The 19,418-nt window shown below is 55.5% G+C and overlaps 1 protein-coding gene across 9 annotated transcripts in view; it reads right to left on the bottom strand.

The window, feature by feature from the left end:
- Positions 1-19,418, bottom strand: part of AACS (acetoacetyl-CoA synthetase) — a 57,712-nt gene that overhangs the window by 5,019 nt on the left and 33,275 nt on the right. For 6 of the 9 annotated variants that reach the window (XM_045779079.2, XM_045779098.2, XM_045779091.2 and 3 more), the window contains 7 exons: positions 16,447-16,571; positions 10,460-10,524; positions 10,192-10,314; positions 6,939-7,052; positions 5,168-5,293; positions 2,212-2,397; positions 186-255 (listed from right to left, as the gene is read on the bottom strand). In XM_045779079.2, the coding sequence (XP_045635035.1) occupies positions 186-255; positions 2,212-2,397; positions 5,168-5,293; positions 6,939-7,052; positions 10,192-10,314; positions 10,460-10,524; positions 16,447-16,571 (809 nt within the window). Of the gene's footprint in view, positions 1-185; positions 256-2,211; positions 2,412-5,167; positions 5,294-6,938; positions 7,053-10,191; positions 10,315-10,459; positions 10,525-16,446; positions 16,572-19,418 lie in introns of all 9 variants that reach the window. The other 3 variants (XR_006776373.2, XM_045779082.2, XM_087857432.1) reach the window with 3 other exon arrangements.

The following is a 19,418-nucleotide window of genomic DNA, read 5'->3' as shown; positions in this document are numbered from 1 at the left end:
GGGCCGTTGCTACGGTGGACGGACACACCTTTGCCACAGGCCCGCCACCTCACTCTGGGGCACAGAAATGTGGATCAGGCCCAGACCTGGCCCTCAGGGAGCTGACACGGGATGCCTCCTGGCCCTGTCTGGATGCCTCGGGAAAGGGGGCTGTAGGGAAGAGAAGCCCTCTAAAGAGCCCTCACCTCCGGCCCAGCATGATGATACCCCCCGTCTTGGGGTTGATTCTGCAGTAGTCACCGTGCGCCCAGACACCTGCGGAGAGGCAAAGGTGCTCAGTCACCCCAAGGAGAAGGGGTCCTGCTGGGCTGCCTGGACAGACACCCACGGCAGGCACGACAGCAAGAGGACGGACACGGCTGAGGCACAGAGACAGGTATGGAATGGGGCTGGGGCCCAGGCTAGAAGTGGACTAGACCTTTCCTGCCCCCAGGAGCACAGCGTCTAGCAGGGGCCCCGGGTGCCCAGTCCTGACACGCACCAGCATGCCAGAGAACGCCACTCCTTCAGGCGCCGACAAGGGCCTCAGGAGTTCACGGGGTTGGGACCACCGCGGCAGTGAGGGTGAGAGAGGCGGCCAGGGAAGGTCAACGGGAGCTCTGGGAGCAGGCCCTGCGTGAAGGGTAGAAACTACAAGCAGGAAGACAGGGTGGTCTGGGCCAACTGAGGGGGCTGGCCTGGAGGGGCTGGAGCCACGCTTGAAATGAGATGAACGGAAGCAGCACGACCAGCGGGAGGCTCCTCACGGAGGCCCAAGCTAAGGCACAAGCCACGTGCACAGAGCCAACGAGCTGGTAAAACCCAGGGGACGTGGAAGGCAGGGCAACGGGATGGGGGATCAGAGGTGACCCTGAAACCAATCACCTGGGCCATCCCTGTGTGGCCCGGTGTGCGGCTGGGGCCTGGGCTGGCCACATACAGCAACGCTAATATCCCGAGGGATCAAAGCCCAGCCTCGGCCACATCCTCCACCCCCACGGAACAGGAAAGAGAAGTCACGCCTCAAGGGAATTGCCAAGGGAGCAATTCAACCAGCCAGAAGCTTCCTCCTGCCGCCAAAGGCAGTGACCCTTGATCAGCCGCACAAATGGAGGCCACACGGGGATGAATGACCGAGAGCACATCCCACCGGCTCTGCGGCCCCCTGGAAGTCATTTCCCCAGTAGCAGCCTGGCCTCCCGAAATGAGCCCCGAGTCCCTGAGGCCCAGAAAGGGAAAATACCAAACAGGACCAGCCTCGGCGTCTTCACTGAGAGCACCCCCTCCTCCGCAATGCTTGAGGCACTTCCCGATCGGAGGCGCTGACCCCATCAGCTCGCGCCCGTCCGTGAGGCGCCAGCCGGGACAACACGCTGCGTGCATTCACGACAGTTCACTGTCATGACGAGACTGCACAAGCGGCGACTAAGGCTCGGGTGAAGGCCCTGCGGCTGCCCAGATGAAGACCCAGCTGAAGGCCAGGCCGTCTGTCCATCTGCCGGGGCTGTGGTCCTCGGGAGGCAGTTTGGGAACGAAGGGACTCCTAAGCTCATTTCTTCTTCTTTTTTTTTTTTTTTTTTTTAAGATTTTATTTATTTATTTGACAGAGAGAGAGAGACAGCCAGCAAGAGAGGGAACACAGGCAGGGGGAGTGGGAGAGGAAGAAGCAGGCTCATAGCGGAGGAGCCTGACGTGGGGCTCGATCCCAGAATGCTGGGATCACGCCCTGAGCCGAAGGCAGACGCTTAACGACTGAGCCACCCAGCCGCCCCCTGAGCTCATTTCTTCTGATGCAAAAGAGGACCTCAGGCCTCCAGGTCCCTCTCTCGTCCTCCCGCGGCTAAAGACAGAAACCCCTTCTCCTGAAGGACTTGCAAAACACTCACGTACACAAACAGGGGAAAAGAACATTCCTAGGCCTGCAAGCGATATACCAAGTTTCTGCCAAAGCACATCTGGATGGCTACTCAGAACCGGGCTTACAGACGTCGTCCCTGGAGACAGAGCTGCAGACACAGCCGCAGGGCCCGCCCGCCTGCCCCCCACCCCCCCCCCGAGTCCTTTCTCATCCGGGGACCGGGCGCCCGACTGACACACAGTCCGGGTGTGCGGAGCCGGCTCTCCCAGGGGTTGGATAATGAATGCAAGGCCCTGGAAATGGAGACAAAACGGAAGACGCAAACGCACCCTGAAGGAATTGTCATTTGCGAAAATAAAACGAAGCACTCCCACCTCGTCCAACACAAAGTCGGGAGGAAGAATTCACACGGGGCTGGTGGCTCTGCGGCTTCCCTGCAGGTTTCCGTGCCCTGGGCCAGCGCTTCCAGCTGTGTTCACGGCACACGGGCTCCTTCCGCCCCGTGTCAGCGACAGCACACCAGCGTGCGGGGGAGACCCAGCCTTGCTCTCGCTTTCCTCCTGGAGGAAATCTTCTACGGTGAGCATGTGTTTTTGTACATGAAAGAACGATGGCAGAGCTTTCCACGTCTGTAGGTGCACCATCGTGAATACACTGCACACACACACACACACACACACACACACACGTCTTACGGAAGGACCTAGGACTCCGGGAGTTATGACTCGGGACCTCCTTCTGCTTTGAACGCTTCTGCTGATACGGGCTGAGGGAAACTTTGGCTGTCTCCATGTCATCCAGCTCAAAGTCTGGACAGCTGGTGGGCGGGCCTGGCCTCCGGAGTGGAATGTGTCCTGCACTCATCTGTACCCATTTTATTTCCCTTTTGGCCTTGGTTGCCAGGAAACTCAGAGCTGAAATCATTGCTTTATAGAATCAGAATGGTCTAAGTCTTTCTTCAGTTTGCTTTTAATTTCTCTTTCAGGGGCTCCTGGATGGCTCAGTCGGTGAAGCGTCTGCCTTCGGCTCAGGTTATGATCCCAGGGTCCTGGGATCAAGGCCCAAGTTGGGCCCCCTGCTCATCGGGGAGCCTGCTTCTCCCTCTCTCCCCGCCTGCTGCTCTCCCTGCTTGTGCTCAGTCTCTCTCTATCTCTCTGTCAAATAAATAAAATCTTTAAAAAATAATAATAATTTCTCTTTAAATTTTTACTAAGTTCTTAAAAATGATAACCTATAAAGAAAAGCAAAACAGCTCATAATTCCCCCACTCAGATAACCCTTTGTTGTACATTTATTCACAGACTTATACACACATATTTCCTTTTAAAGGTTTACACAAAAGAGATACTGTTCCCTCTGTGAACTTCTTCCTTTCACTTACTAATTTCTTGGGTATCACTGCCTGCTTACATTTGCACCTGGCCTAATGATGCCTGTGAGTTGGTTTCCTGCTACAGAAACGACCACCTTGGCCTCCAGCTGTTTTTTTTTAATCACCAATTCCAATACAGTGTCAGAATATCCCAGTGCTGGGGTGTGGACAGTCAGGTTCCCCATGTGTTCCTCCCATCCATGACCAACAGCTTCAGAGTTCCATGATCCTAACTGCCTTCCTCTTTCCATGCTGGTTCATATATCTCCCACCTACTCCCAGAAACTACTTGATGAAACTACTTACAAAACCAACTACATGATGAGAATCTTTAAAAAGAATTAGAAACCCTGCCCTGGGGGTAAAAGGACTGCTACAACCAAACAATGATTTCAACTCTGAGCTTCCTGGCAGCCAAGGCAAAAATGGAAATATAACAGGTCACAAAATATTAGTTTTCTCCAAGAGGGAATAACGAAAGTTTGAAAAAAAGAAAAGAAGAGAAGAGAAGAAGGAAGAAAGACAGACTCTGACATCAATCCTGAGAGACATTCATCATGTTAACCCTGTATACATAACAAGTTACAGGAAAGACAGTTTCCAAAGACCAGTGAGCAGGACTGCAGAACACAGAGAATGATTCCTTAGATGAATCCTCCAGCTGAGGTGCTACTCCTTTTGGCCTCTCTTCCTAAGACAGGAGCCTCTGCCCTGTCCTTCAGGGTCATCTGAGGAACATTTCTTTCTCTATATAAGCTCCCTCTATCCCGCCTCCCTCAGTCTGGACAGCTGCGCGCTGGCAGGATCCAAGGTGGGGCTTAAGCATGGCAGGTACCCAGTGGAGGCCACGCCACATCTAGGGGGCTCCTCTGACGCCTGCGTGGGGGGTGTGACGCCAGATACGGTGGTTTTTACACGGGATGTGTAAACATGCAAGGCCAGGGGGAGAAACGGGAGGGGTCCACGGCAAATTCTGCCCCCGCCGGCCACCTGCCCTTCTCCGATCTTCCACATGCGGTTAACGCAAAATCAAATTACCTTTCTCGAGACTGAAGAAAGCAAGCACTTAGAAAAAACCGCTTTGGGACAGAGGGTTTGCTAAACTGTGAATTATACAGCTGCGATAACTCGAGGTTGCTTATGAGAAAAGGTATGAGGAAGACAGGAGTCAGAGCTTTAAATAAAACGCTTCCCTGCTCTGGGGCAGAGCGCCACTCGGAAGATGAAACAAGAGGGTGTCAGTCCGCGTGAGAGTGACAAGCGGGTTGTAAATCACCCCACTGCCAAAGTGCTCCCCCTCCAACAGCTCCATGAGGACTGGGTGAGGGCGCGGCAGAGAGGAAGTGTCCCGGGCCAGATTCCCCCTGAACACACCATGTCTCTCTGAACAGACAGACGCAGTCCTGGGTAAGCGCGCGGACCTCCTGCGAGCAAACCAGTGCTGTGCCAGCCCCCGGCGGCTGCGCGTGGGGCCAAGGGGCTCTGCACACAGAGGCTACTTTAGCATAAACCAACCCCACGGGCGCCTAGGTGGCTCGGGTGGTTAAGCGTCCGACTCCTGGTTTTGGCTCAGGTCTTGGACTCAGGGTCATGATCCCAGGGTCCTGAGATCTCCAGCAATAGGGCTCCACACTCAGCAGGGGTCCGCTTGAGATTCTCTCCCCCTTCCCTCTGTCCCTCCCCATCCCCGCTCATGCACTCTGTCTTTCATTCTCAAATAAAGAAATTAAAAAAAAAAAAGGAATAGGCTACCCCAGTGCCAATTTCACATGATGGCTTCAAGCTGCAGGTGACAAGACACTGACCCGACATTTGTTCTCGCCCCACTGGCCAAAGGAGCTGCGAGCAGCTTCACCAGACATGGGTAGGGGCATCCAGACACCGAAGGACCAGCCCAGGAGGCTCTGGGCAGCTCTGTCTGCATCCCGACCGACCGATCGACCGACCGACCGACGCACCTGGGAATCTGGAGAAATAGGCCTTCCGGTACTTGCTCCCGTTCTCGTCGTTCCAGAAGTGCGTGGGCTGGCAGGGAATCGGCTTGGTGCACACCAGCTCACCGCTCTCCCCCCAGACGGCCTTTCCTGGTTCGGGAAGAATTAAAAAGCAATCTAAGCACACGCAGCAGCCACACCCCGGCGCATGCTCGCGCTATCATTTACGCACCCTAGGTGGGACCGACCCCTGGTGACCTTCCCTCCTGACGCACCCCTTAAACCTCTCTTCTAAAGGGCATTTATTTTTCCCACACATGTATTAATGCGTTCACTCCATCGACACGCGTCTCCGAACAACACAGTCGTCCCACGTGTTTCCAAACCGCGCGGTCAGCCCCGTGCTGCATGCGTCCAGCACCTGCCCTGCTCTGCCAGCGCAGTCGGGGTGATCCGCTCGCCCAATACCCGCTGCTCCATCGCTTTCACTGCTTGTAATTCTCCACGTGCGACCGTGGCCCTTTACCCCTCCTGAAGATGAAGTGCTCCACGTTCCCACCTCGGTTCCCTACCGCAAACGCATCTACGAACACACTCGCACACACTCGCAAGTACTTGTCCCAGGAGTGGAATTCCTGGACCACCGGGTCCCTCCCTATCTTGGCCTTCACTCACTATTCCCAGCTCGCAGGCTAAGCCAGTCGCACCGAGTCCCACTTGCTCCCACAGGGCGGCCAGTCTCCAGCCCCGTGGAGGCCGGTAGGGGGCAGCACAGCTTCCCTCCCAGTGAGCGGGCCCGTTTATCCAGCACCTTCCACAGGGCAGCACCGTGGGACTCGCACTGAGAAGTCACCATCCCACCATGCGTCCAGGGAGGCTCCCGAGTTTCCGCATTTCCTTCCCCTCGCCTAGCTCATCCCATCCCACAGGACCACTGAGATAGAGGACAGACAGACATCTGGAAGCTGAAGAGACAGCCGTTGGTTTCCCTCTGCCAGGAGCATCCTCCCCAGACCAGGCCACAGAATGCAGCAGTGACCAGGACCAAGAGAAATGGTCCAGACGGTGGGGAAGAAAACAGACATATGGGGCCAAGAACTTTTGTGAGCACCAGGGAAAAGCCCTCTTCTGAAAGTAAGAAGTGATTTTCAGAAAGGTCTCTGAAAACATTTTCAGTGAACTGGAGGGAAAGATCCTTCCTGTGCTCCCCAGCTTCCAGCCCCTAACCTGGCAGGGCTGCCACGGCTCCTGTCTCTCCCTCTTCCTCACACAAACTCCCCATTCGCTCTGCCAGGTTAAAATAACCGTGGCTGCAGGGCAAATTTGTATAGTGCACACATCACACGCCAGGCCAGGCCCTGTTTGGTGCTAGAGACACAAACAGGCTTTGCTGATTTACCAATGGCCACCAACAGGCTACAAAGCAAAAGCTCGTCCTGAGGCCATGAGAGAGGCCAACCCCCTGCCTCCCTCACCGGGTCTGCGTTAAGGTCAGGGCGTCACACGAGCAGGGCAGTGGGGCTGCCTGAGCAGCATTTCTGGTGTCTGGATGCCAAGGAACAATGGCCCTCCTGCCGTTCCCAAACACAGCTCTGCGCTGTGCTCCAGCCTGACGGTGACGTCTGAGGCGGGCGGGCCATAGGGGGCTGGGGACGGGGAGCCCAGTGAGCGGCAGAAGGACATGCGTCTGCAAGTGAGCTGGGCCGCCCCCCTCGGGGAAGTTACACACCCGAGAGCTTCCAAGCTCCCAGTCACGCCCCGAACCAGAAAGAAAGACGGTTAGTGAAGCCATCACCTTCCTCGTTCCAGGCTTCCACAGCCATGCCCAGGTTCCGGGCCTGAATCTCCCCTTTATACACAGGAATAGAAAAATTCTGGCCCATGAAGCAGGAGATGATGTCGGTGCCACCTGCAAACAAGGAAAAGGAGGTCCAAAATTCAGAAGACGGACACAAACAGCTTGGTTTTTGACTGGTGAACACCAAAGGAGGAAGACCCCAAAACACAGGTATTACTACTCTTTCTCCATGTAAATACTGAAAAATCCACGGATGGTTAGTGCTTCTTTTCAAGGAGAAATGGGAGAGGTGACTTAGAAATTGCAGCAAACCGCCCATGTCTGGGTGATTTATTTTTGACCGAGTCTTCCTGCTGGATGAGAGACAAAATAAATGACCTCTCGTGGTCACAACGAAATTTGCGACTCAGGCTCTTGGAAAATGGAAGCTTCGCCCATGAGTTCTACCCCCCGGGCCCCGCCTGGGCAGATGGCTCACACGCAGGGGCCCTCTGCTGCGGCTCACGCGCACTCAGCCGCCGCAGGGGCCGTACCCCTGGGGTCCGTGCAGGTCTCACAGAAGACAGACCGTGTCAGGTGAGAAGCACTCCAGCACCAGGAAGGAGCTCGAGAGGGAGTCAGATCCTGGGAGCCGCCAAGAGAGGGGCGGCAGGAGCCCCGTAGGCTAGACCCACTGCTGCCGACAACTGTCCCCTCGCTCGGGCACTCGGGGCAGGAAGAACCCTGAGGGGGACGTGAGCAGGGGTGCACACAGAGCCGGCCGGGCACGGGCCCGTTCCTGAACCCAGCGACTCCTCTGTGTGTGTGTGTGCCTGAAAGATGGCCCGTAACTGAAGCAGCGCCCCTCCTCCACCGTGCCGGCAACCAGCAGGCTTTCATTCTGGCCTCGACTCTAAGCTGATTTTACTTCTTCCCTCGGACAGAGGCCGGCAGTGTGATGTTCTCCCTGCCTTCTCCTGGCACCTCGAGTCATGGCTGGTGTGCCCCAAGAAAATGAGAACCGTGTCCATCTCAGTGGCCGGCAAGGTCTGACCAGCACTCCAGGCCCCAGGGAGGTGTGAGCGCTGCCCCCCGAGGCTTGGGATGCCCTCCAGGTGACGCTGGGACGCACAGCACCAGCCCAGGGCTGAGGGGCTGAAACATGCCGCTGTTCCGATAGGCGCCACTCAGACATACTTCCCGAAGCTTCTGTAAACCAGCACTCTGGGCAGGTAACATGTGCGACACAAGACCCAGAACTCCGGGAGGCTGAGGAATGGATGTGAGCCTCCCTGCCACCCTGGAGAGGGTCTCTCCACAAACAACCTTCTCATACACACAGGGGCACTTCCTGCTTTTTCCCCCGGAGTATCTTGAAGAGTGTTTTGTGTCAGATCAAGAGAGCTATTATGTTTGAAGGCTTCACGGCATTCCATAGAGTGATACACAGGCAGCAAACATTTATAGATGTCAACTGTCAAGAGGCCAATGACCCCGCTAAATAAATGGCCAGAGCCCCGGCACATCCGCCCGCTCGGCGGGCAGCGTTCACACGGAAAGGCCCCTGCAGGTCACACGGTACGATCCACCCCTTTTAAGGCAGGCAAACAGAGGCCCAGAGGGAAAAGGGATGTCCCAAGTCCACTCTCAGATGCCGGCGGGACCCCTGCCCACCCTGCTCACCAAAACAGCTCAAGACCCCCAGCCTTGGGCCACGGTCCAGCTGGAAGGCAAAGGGCTGGCCGGGGAGCCTCGGGCTTCAAGCACGTCACATGGCACCTTTAAAAGATGTGTTTTCAGAAAAATAAAGTCATCTAAAGATTCCGATGAGCTACGACAGGCTTCACTCCAAGTCACGTTGTTAAGAGGGAAAATATGGGACAGCGTGAACCCCAAGTTAAACGGGTCTCGCCCCATCGACACACGCTCCCCCACCTACGTACAGACACCTCTGAGAGGAAACAAGCACGGGCTTCTAGGGGAAGGAGGGCGGGGCAGCGGGGTGCGCACCGCTCTGTTTGGATTCTGAGGATTTCGTAACATGCACAAACTGTCTTCATACAACTTCATGTTAGGAAAAAAGTGAAGAGAAAAAGAAGTCACTTGAAATCCCAACGCCCATACACATACCTTGGGTGTACCCACCCCCCCACACGTTCCTCTTCTCGATCTACAAAAATTACCACACTTATAATTCTGCAATCTGCTTCTCTCGCTCAACGTATCACAACTTTCCTTCCATATCAATAAATACGTTTCCATCTAAATAAGAATTTTCATCGTATCCCTCCTAACAGCTGCAGAAATTAGGGATGCACCATAAATTATTCAATGAATTCCCTACTACCGGCATACAGGTAATTTCCAGCTTTTAACGAACATAAACAACGTTGCAAAAACTGTTCTCATCCATGGTCAATCCTTATTATGTACAGATTCTGTATTTGCAAATTTTCCTACTTGCAAAAATGTATAATCTCAAAATCAATACTCAGGGTGCTTTCGAGGTCATCTGTGAACATGAGCCGAGTGGTGGAAATCTCGAGATGCCCCCCACGCACGTCCCCAGCTGCAGGGCAACGAGGCAGGCCCTGCTCTGGTTTCAGCTCTCGCTACAGAGAAGACTGGGGGACAGGGAGGGCAGAGGCCGGGTGCCAGCTGCAGTGCACCCTGTTGGGGGGCCACCCCGGCAAGTCAACACTTCTGAACCTCATTTTCCCTTCTGTAAAATAGAGAGCATAGAATCTACCAGAAAAGGTTGTTTTCAGAATTTAAGATTAGGGTGCCTGGGTGGCTCCGTCGTTAAGTGTCTGCCTTTGGCTCAGGGCATGATCCCAGGGTCCTGGGATCGAGTCCCACATTGGACTCCATGTGCCGCACTGGGACCCTGCTTCTTCCTCTCCCACTCCCCCTGCTTGTGTTCCCTCTCTCGCTGGCTGTCTCTCTCTCTGTCAAATAAATAAATAAAATCTTAAAAAAAAAAAAAAAGAATATAAGATTATAATTGACGTGAGATACGTGTATATGTGTGTGTCCCTTTCCCAGGAGCATTGGTCCAGTAGTCACTAACTTAGAGACCTTCTAGAACTTAACTATCATGAACAAGAAGAGCCAACCGTGGAGAGATGTGCACCCTGCTGTTTACCCAGGACGAATTCAAGACAGTGGACCTGCCGGGTCAGAGGCTGTGCACGTTTACGGGGGGCTGGCCTGGTCGTGCCCCACTTCCTCTGCCTCCTCCCAAACCCCCTCCCCACGGCACAAGCCATACCTGAGATGGAGCCCAGGAGGACACTGCTCTTGACGCAGCTGTAGACATAGTCATAGCTCTGGGCTTTCAGAGGGGAGCCGGTGGACAGGATCGTATGGAGCGTCTGGAGGCTGTGGGTTTCCACTAGGGCGATGAATCACAGAGAAATTAAAACTAAATCTGACACCTTTGTTCTGGCTTGCGTGCAGGAACCAAGAAACAGAGCAGCTCTGGATTCCCTGGCTGGCAAGACAGGGAGTAGGCCAGGCGTCCTGACAGGCACACTTACCTGGCTTCATGTTTTTCTCTTCAAGGACAGCCAGCCACTTGGCACCCGTTCCAAGGATGGTGATGCTAAGGGCACAGGAGAGAAGGAAAACAGAAACTCTCCAGGCTCCTGCTTATTCCACGCTCCAGAGCTTTCTAAAATTAGTGACTCGTTTCTGGCAAGTTTGCAAAATCCAAGACACATCATTTTTCTGGGCTGAATTAATACCTAGTGTTCAGTAAACACCTGTGTTGACTGCGGGGTTCGGCAGGGATGGGTCTACACGCTGACTCCAACACACACGGAGTCCAGGTCCCCTGAACACGTGGCTCCGTGTAAAATACAATGACTCGTGCATCAACCCACGATCTTCCCAACTGCAGGGTATTTGCCCTTTAGGGACCAAAGGAGGCCGTAAAATCGAGGCCCCCCTCAAGTTCCAGCCTCACACGTTCCCCTTCCACCAAGGTGGAGAGGGCGGTGGGACCCTCTGTAGGAGCAGCGGTTCCTCTGAGTGTTTGGGACCCACCCCCTGTTCTTAAATGAGCTCACACGTCCGTCAAACTTAAAAAGTCGCAGCTCTTCTCGTTTCAAATGGTTAGAGTCTACAGTCCTGTCCCCCATGTCCGCACTCGGGGAACGACACTACGCGGAGCGTAAATCACTGTGTTCTGGGGGAGAGCGCTATTTATCGTTTCATTTCCCTCCTCAGCTGCCCTTGCAGCCAGGCAGCCCCTGACCTGTAGACCATCTTCCTGACTAAACCAGCGTCCCCCTCTAGGGAGACAGCCACATGCTGGCTGACACCAGGAGGCACAGGGCCTCAGGGCCCTCAGCAACTCGGGGCGGCTGGGCTGGGAGGGCCCCTCGAGGTTGCTGTCATTCATCCCTCCCGGCCCCCCTGCTTCACCACCACCACCCTGCCACCAGTAAGCCCCCCACTGAGACCTCAGGCACCTCCTGGGTCGCTATACCCTAGAGGCGGCTGTTTTGGGAGGAGGAGGCCGTGGGGAGGCGTACACAACCCTCCCACGTCCCCTGTGTTTACTGCATTAACTCAGGCAGTCGGGTTCACAAACTCGAGATCACCTCCAAGGACTAAGGTGTCACCCCTTCAGGAATAGCTACATTTTAACAGAAGACCAGGGACCCTGTCACCCTCTGATGGTGGAGCAGTGACCGCCCCCAGCCACCAGCCCCAAGATCTCCCATCACCAAGCGCAGCAAAACAACATTCATTTTTCTGCTCATCCCCTTCCCCCCAACCCCGTGAGATCAATGGCTCTCAATCAGTGGTTCTTTCCATATCCCTGTGAACCCTGACCTTGGCAATGTACGGAGACTCAGCAGGTGCCGGGCCTGGGTCACAGGCCTGCTTGTCTGAAGAACGGGAAGGTCTGCCCATTCGCGTCCAGGGCTTGCAGGAGATGCGTAAACACACACTTAGCTCACAAAGCACGGGAGCTTCGTGTGGGTGCTCGGCGCTGCGTGTTTTTAGGGAGTCCAGCTGGGAATCACGGCATGAAGCATGAGGCAGCTTCCCAGCTGGACAGGTGTCAGCCGCAGTGCCCCACGGGCAGCTCACAGACAGTGCCTCCAAGGCCACCCACCGTCCCTGGGGGACTCCATCTGCCTAAGACCCACCAGTCTCCCCACATCTGCCCTCGCCCCCCCCACCCCAAGTTCATCCTCCACGCGGCAGCAAGACTTAGCCTTTAAAACTACAAACCAGGGTGTATTGCTTCAAACGTTCCCATGGTGTTGCATTTCACGCAGAAAAGCACCCACCGTCCAAGCCGGCCTGAGAGCCCCTGAGAGACCAGCCTCCTGCCCCAACCCTCCGCCACCGGCCGCACATCCACTCTTCACATTCACAGCACAGGGGTCTCCCACACACACCTATCCTAGTCCACCTTAGGGCCCAGGCACTCGCCACCCCTCTTCCTGGAACACGTTTCGTGTCCCCTCCCCAGGCCTGAGGTTCAGGCCCCAGTGCCCTTGCTTCCAGGGGCGTTCCTGACTTCAGGGCACCAACAGCACGAGGACAGGGACCCACTCACCTCCGCCTCCGCTGTGCACACCCCAGGGCCCAGCAGGGCACCTGGCGCAGAGCAGATACCCAAAGATGTGTGAGAGTGGACATGACCCTGGCAGACGGCGGTCCAGCAAGTCCCCTCTGCCAGATGAGCCTGCCAGTCCCCGCTGGGCGCCACCTAGGCCTCTCCTACCCAGAGACCGGTGACACAGGGTAACTCAGGTGGCTTTGATGCTCGCCCAGGTACACGCAAAACCTGGACAAAAGACCCCAGAGCTCTGGCCCCAACTCTAACCCGAATATTCCCCAAGCCAGACTCCCAGAGCCCAGAAATACACCCCAAGTGACAAAGAAAATTCGTTTTTTAAAAGAATCTTGTGGGACACATGAGTGGCTCAGTCAGTTAAGTGTCTGCCTTCAGCTCAGGTCATGATCCCAGGGTCCTGGGATCCAGTCCCACAACAGGCTCTTTGCCCAGCAGGGAGCCTGCTTCTCCCTCTGCCTGCCACTGCTCCCAATGCTTGTGCTCACTCTCTCTGACACACAAATAAATAAAATCTTAAATAAACAAACAAATAAATAAAAGAATCTTGTTTGTGTCTACAAAATAAACGCTCCATTATCAGATGTGTTAGTAAGTCTCCGAGCTGACACATTAATAATCGGCAAAGATTTCATTCCTACGTTAGCCGATGTTATTTAAAAACCCAGAGGCTCTGAAATGGCCCACAAGGACCCTGCTGTCCATCAGCTTGGGAGAGCCACTCCTCTCGCCACAGACAGGTAGGATTTTATGTGACCATATGTAACTCAGTTTTAATTTTCAGCAGGGGGGCACAGCTCAGATGAAGGTCTCCCGCCACACCTGAACTGCACCCCTCCTTCAATGGCCGTTGGCAGTCGGAGCAGGTGTTTGAGGCCTGCTGCCCTCCCAAGCACCCCTCCCCCCAGCTCCTGCGGGACTGCAGAGCTGTGCGGCCTCGATGAACTGAGCAGGGAAGCTCCCGGCAGGTCCAGAGGAGCCCTGAGGACCGCCAAGGCCACATCTCCAGCAACGTCTGGGGCACGAGCCAGTGGGGCTGATGGAAAGCAGATGCTCAGGACGTGCCTACCACACACCTGTGAATGCTCAGACACACACACATGCACACTCATTTACACACATACATGCACTCACCATATGCACACACACGCACACTCATTCACACACATACATGTACTCACCATGTGCACACACACATGCACACTCATTCACACACATGCATGCACTCACCATGTGCACACACACTCATTCACACATACAGGCACTCACCATGTGCACGCACACACACATGTTCATTCACACACATACATGCACTCACCATGTGCATGCACACACGCACACTCATTCACACACATACAGGCACTCACCATGTGCACGCGCACACACACACTCATTGACACACATACAGGTACTCACCATGTGCACGCGCACACACGCACACTCATTGACACACATACATGCACTCACCATGTGCACACGCACACTCATTCACACACATACAGGCACTCACCATGTGCACGCGCACACATGCACACTCACTAACACACATACATGCACTCACCATGTGCACATGCACACTCATTGACACACATACAGGCACTCACCATGTGCACGCACACACACACTCACATACAGGCACTCACCATGTGCACGCGCACACACGCACACTCATTCACACACATACATGCACTCACCATGTGCACGCGCACACGCACTCTCATTGACACACATACAGGCACTCACCATGTGCACGCACACACACGCACTCATTCACACACATACATGCACTCACCATGTGCACGCACACACACGCACACTCATTGACACACATACATGCACTCATCATGTGCACGCACACACACGCACACTCATTCACACACAGGCCCTCACCATGTGCACGCGCACACGCACACTCATTCACACACATACAGGCACTCACCATGTGCACGCGCACACGCACACTCATTCACACACATACAGGCACTCACCATGTGCACGCGCACACGCACACTCATTCACACACATACAGGCACTCACCATGTGCACGCGCACACGCACACTCATTGACACACATACAGGCACTCACCATGTGCACGCGCGCACACGCACACTCATTGACACACATACAGGCACTCACCATGTGCACGCGCGCACACGCACACTCATTGACACACATACATGCACTCACCATGTGCACACGCACACTCATTGACACACATACAGGCACTCACCATGTGCACGCACACACGCACACTCATTCACATACAGGCACTCACCATGTGCATGCGCACACACGCACACTCATTCACACACATACATGCACTCACCATGTGCATGCGCACACGCACACTCATTGACACAGGCACTCACCATGTGCACGCACACACACGCACACTCATTCACACACATACAGGCACTCACCATGTGCACGCGCACACATGCACACTCATTCACACACATACAGGCACTCACCATGTGCACGCGCACGCGCACACGCACACTCATTCACACACATATAGGCACTCACCATGTGCACGCGCACACGCACACTCATTCACACACATACATGCACTCACCATGTGCATGCACACACACTCATGTGCACGCACAACCATACATGCACTCCCTCTTACTCGCACATATTCACACACTTTCATATACTCGCTCACACGTGCACATACACTCGTCCACACGTGCAGACATACATACTCTTGCCCCCACATGCACATACACACTCTGCATACTTGTGCACACATGCAGACACATGCACAAGTGCGCACACACACACACACACACACACGTCCCCACCTGGAGCCTGGCTCACAGGTATTAAGGGTAAAGCTCTTAAAGTCATCTCAGTTCCCAGGGATTTGATTAACCTTTCGCTGGAAACACTCTCATTAGGAAATAACCTTCCTCGCCAATATTGTGAGCCAAATGTCAGGATTTAAATATTACCCAAGCCAGGCAAAGTTATATTTGAAATATTAATGGCCAAGGATTTAAAAACATTAGTGGCTCCTTCTGTCTCCCCACCGTGAACAGACTCAAGCTTAGAGTAATGAGCACGTTGCAGACCACGGCTGCTGCTATGGTCTCACTCCCGGAGCCACGATCATTAGGCCAACAGTGACCACGGGCCGCAAGGGGGAGGAGGCACCCACCAGTTATGATTAATTTGTCAGCAGAGAAAACACTCACAGAACGGTCCCCTGACACTTTCCCCCAGTGACGATGAGGAGGGGAACTGGGAAAGGGAGGGCCCTGCATCCTTCCCCACGCTCTGCCTCTGCTCCTCAGGATCCCTGCCTGTCGCCCGAACAAGGAACGAGCCGTTGGCAGGATGGCCTGAGGGAACAGACGCCCTCACACACCTGCAGGAGCATTTTGGAGCAACCTTGTGACGGGTCCGAGGAGACTCCAGGGGACAGCTGACAAAAGCAGGACTATCCTCTTGCCATGGGGCTCAGAAGGCCAGCGCGGGGAAGCCCCGACCCTGTGAATTCCCCAGTGCTGGGCTCTGCACCTGCCCTTCACGGACGTATCCACACCATCCCCCGAACAGCCTGTTTTACACCCCACTCCTGGAGCTGGAGGAGCCCTGCGTGAGACAGACTCCTCGCTGGCCTTGGCTCCCTTTCTCCTGGGCTTTCCCAGCAGTTCTCAGCTTCCAGAGTTGCAGACACAAGATCCCATTCCCTATCCTGATACCCTGATGTTTCAGACTCACTCCTGGCCCTGGGGGTGGCCCCCATCTCCTCGGTCGGTCCCTGTCAGGACTGCCTCCTCCTTCCCACCCACCTTGGCAACTTCAACCTCCCTTACCCTCCCGCACCCTCCGAGGGGGCCAAGCACTCTCACGAGGGCACCAATACCACAGCAGTCAACAGCAGCGTGTCTGTGGCTAAGCACGGCGCCTCGGGCACCTACCCTATCCTGTCCACCAGGTCCCAGAGCACGTTGGGCGTGGGCACCAGGGGGGAGCCATCGTACAAGACCACGGCCGCCCCCGTGGCAAGAGCAGACACCATCCAGTTCCACATCATCCAGCCGACCTGGAACAGACAGAAGGAGCACAGTGTCAACTGAGCGCTGGGCCAGGTGCCCTCGCCTCTGTCACTCAGCTTCTCATGTCCCTAGAAAACCTCCTGAAACTGAGCCAACAGTTGGCAAGAACCCATCTCCAATGCACGAGGCTTTGCCCCAGCAATTCCACGCCAAGAGTCGCTCATACAGAGCCACGCACACGTGCGCGCTAAGATGGGTCAAAGAGTGCTCGCTGCAGCCTTGCTGGAGACAACGGGAGACGGAAAGCAAGGAGACGCCCACCGACACAGAAGTGGTCCCACGCGCACACCCGCTGTGGAACACCACACATCGGATCCGCAAAGCCGCATCAGACATTTGGAACAGCACGTGGCAAGCTTTCAGGAGTCAGCCCACCGCGGCCGTTCACAAGAATGAGGTCTGCGCTGACGCAGTCTCTGAAACGAGCTTACATGTAAAACAAGCCAGCACACAGGGTGCAGCATAACCCCATCCACACCCAGGAAAGCGTGGCCGTGCACAAGCCAGAGACCTGGGCAGACCTCAACACGTGCCACGAGCCACGGGAACACGCAGACCACATGTGTTAGCACGACCAACGCGGCTGCCCCTGGACCCAGGAGGACACCGACGTCTCACCACGCACTCGTGTGTGCCATGTGAAATGTTTCCCGTACGCAAGTAAGGCCTTTTTTTGGTTATTTAAGAAAAATTTTAAGGCAAAAAGGTGCTCACAAGCCCACTGGCAACGGTGTTCCCATCCATGCAGGGGAACCTGTGAGCGGTTCCGGAGCGGAACCACCACAGCTGGGGAGCCGGGGAGCCGGAGGAAAGCTCTAGCAGGAATCTCTGCCCGGGAGTCAGGGAGGGCCAGGAGGATGCCCCGCTGGCAGGACTGCCCCGCCCCGAGCCCCTGTGTGCAGATCCCACAAGGGGACTGGGCACCACATGACAAGGCACCCCAACCGGCCCTCCGGTACAGCCCGGCTAAGAACCCCCAGATGAGGGCACGTAAGAGACAACAGGCACAGAGCCTCAGCAAGCGGGCCACCCTCGGCCTGGGTGACGGGCTCAAGAACCCAGCGGGCCCCTGAAAAGCTACTGGTCCCACCCCTCAGCAATACCAGCACTGGGATCACCCAAAAATCTCAGATTAGTTGAGCTGCCTTTTAACAAGGTTTTAATATCCCTAGTTGAGTTTCTTTCACTAAGGAATTACTCTTAACAAAGAAACCAGCACCAGGCTGCCCAAGCACAGGGGCCCGGCCAACTCACCGTCCGAGGAAGCTGTCAAAGTCCGTCAGCCAGGGACATGGCACAGGCCGGGCTCGGGCCGCGGGGACCCCCGCAGCCTCTGCCACCCGAGGCTGGGGGCGCCAGCAAGCTCCAGGAAAAAGCCACCTGCCCCTCCCTCCCAGGCAGGATGCTTCAGGAAAAGTGAGCCGCCTCTGGGAACACTGCTCCAGATCTGAGTTCTTCTCATTATGTACTTGCCCTCCATGTAAAACCCAGGCATTTTAAACAAGTCCCAGGGAGGCAGCTGAGTTGGACATTGTTGTACCTGCCAGGGTCTCCCTGCAATTCAGCAGACGCTTCACCAACGCTGCTGGGCTTTCCCGGTGAAAAGGGCCCAGAGCCTGGCGGTGCCCCGCTCCCTGGCCCACGTGTGGGGACGGCGTCAGGAAGGTCTGGGATAAACCCCTGCAGCTGACGGAAACCCCAATTGTTGGGCCCAAGCCCTTGTTTTTCAGCTCAACACGCCGAGCGACGAGGCAGCCTGTGCGCGGCCACACATCCGGAGTGCTCCCGGAATCCCCCTCCTGTGAATGCGTGCAGTCCCGGGCTCCCTCCCCAGGGGCACAGCCAGGGGCACAGCCAGGGCCCCAGCCTTCAACCTCACGGGCTGGGAACACACCTCCAACATTCGGTTTTCTTAAAAACTCAGCACAGAATTGTCATCCAGGAAACAGAGCCAACTCACTTTGAAACCTCTTGATATTTGCCGTTGGAAAAAGCCAACTTTGAGTTTCCCCCTCTTGGGGTAAAACACCACTTCCTTTAACTCATCTTAAGTGTTCGTCCTACAGAGTTCAATGAGGACAGGAGTAACTCCAACTGCTCGAACCCAAGCTTTGGTTTAATTATGCATATCCCACACTAAGCCACGAGAACGGCTGGAGGCTGGACCCCATCTATCCCATGTCCCAGGGACATCTGACCCAGAGGACACTGGTTTCTGCTGTGCCGTCTGCTTTCCCTTGGCACCTGGGCCCCCTTCCTTGCTCGGCGAATGCCGCAGCCTTTCTAGGACCCTAGTGAAACACCTCAGTGAGAGGTGAGGTGGCCAGGCAGACCAGCCCAGTACCCAGGCTCGGCCACAAGGTACACCGGCAAGGACTCGCGGCAGAAAAGAACTCCTGTGAGTGGGGTGACTGGGTGGCTCAGTCGGTTGAGCATACAACTCTTGATTTCAGCTCAAGTTATGACCTCAGGGTTGTAGGATGCAGTCCCACATGGGGCTCCGTGCTCAGCGGGGAGCCTGCTTGTCCCTCTCCCTCTGCCCCTCCCCCTGTTGGCAAGCTCTTATACGCACATGCACTGTCTCTCTCTAAAAGAAATAAAATAAGTCTTTAAAAAAAAAAAACTCCTTCTGTGAGGGCAGCACCAGCCAACGCACTCACGGGCTTGGCATGGTGGTAGCCTGAGCCGCGTGCCCACGCCCAGGACAGGGGGCCTCCCGGCCTGATCCTGCAATGGGGAGCAGCTCTGGTCCCCAGGATAGTCTCAGGCCCAACCTGGCCTCCACACCTGACCCCCTACTGTCACAGTAATCGGGAGAGCCATCTGGATACGTT

This window comes from Ursus americanus, chromosome 30 (genome assembly GCF_024610735.1).
Source record: "Ursus americanus isolate L20-20 chromosome 30, mUrsAme1.1.p, whole genome shotgun sequence".
Lineage (NCBI taxonomy): Eukaryota > Metazoa > Chordata > Mammalia > Carnivora > Ursidae > Ursus > Ursus americanus.
Note: the sequence above shows the minus strand (reverse complement) of the source record. Positions and strands in the feature narration are given on the sequence as shown.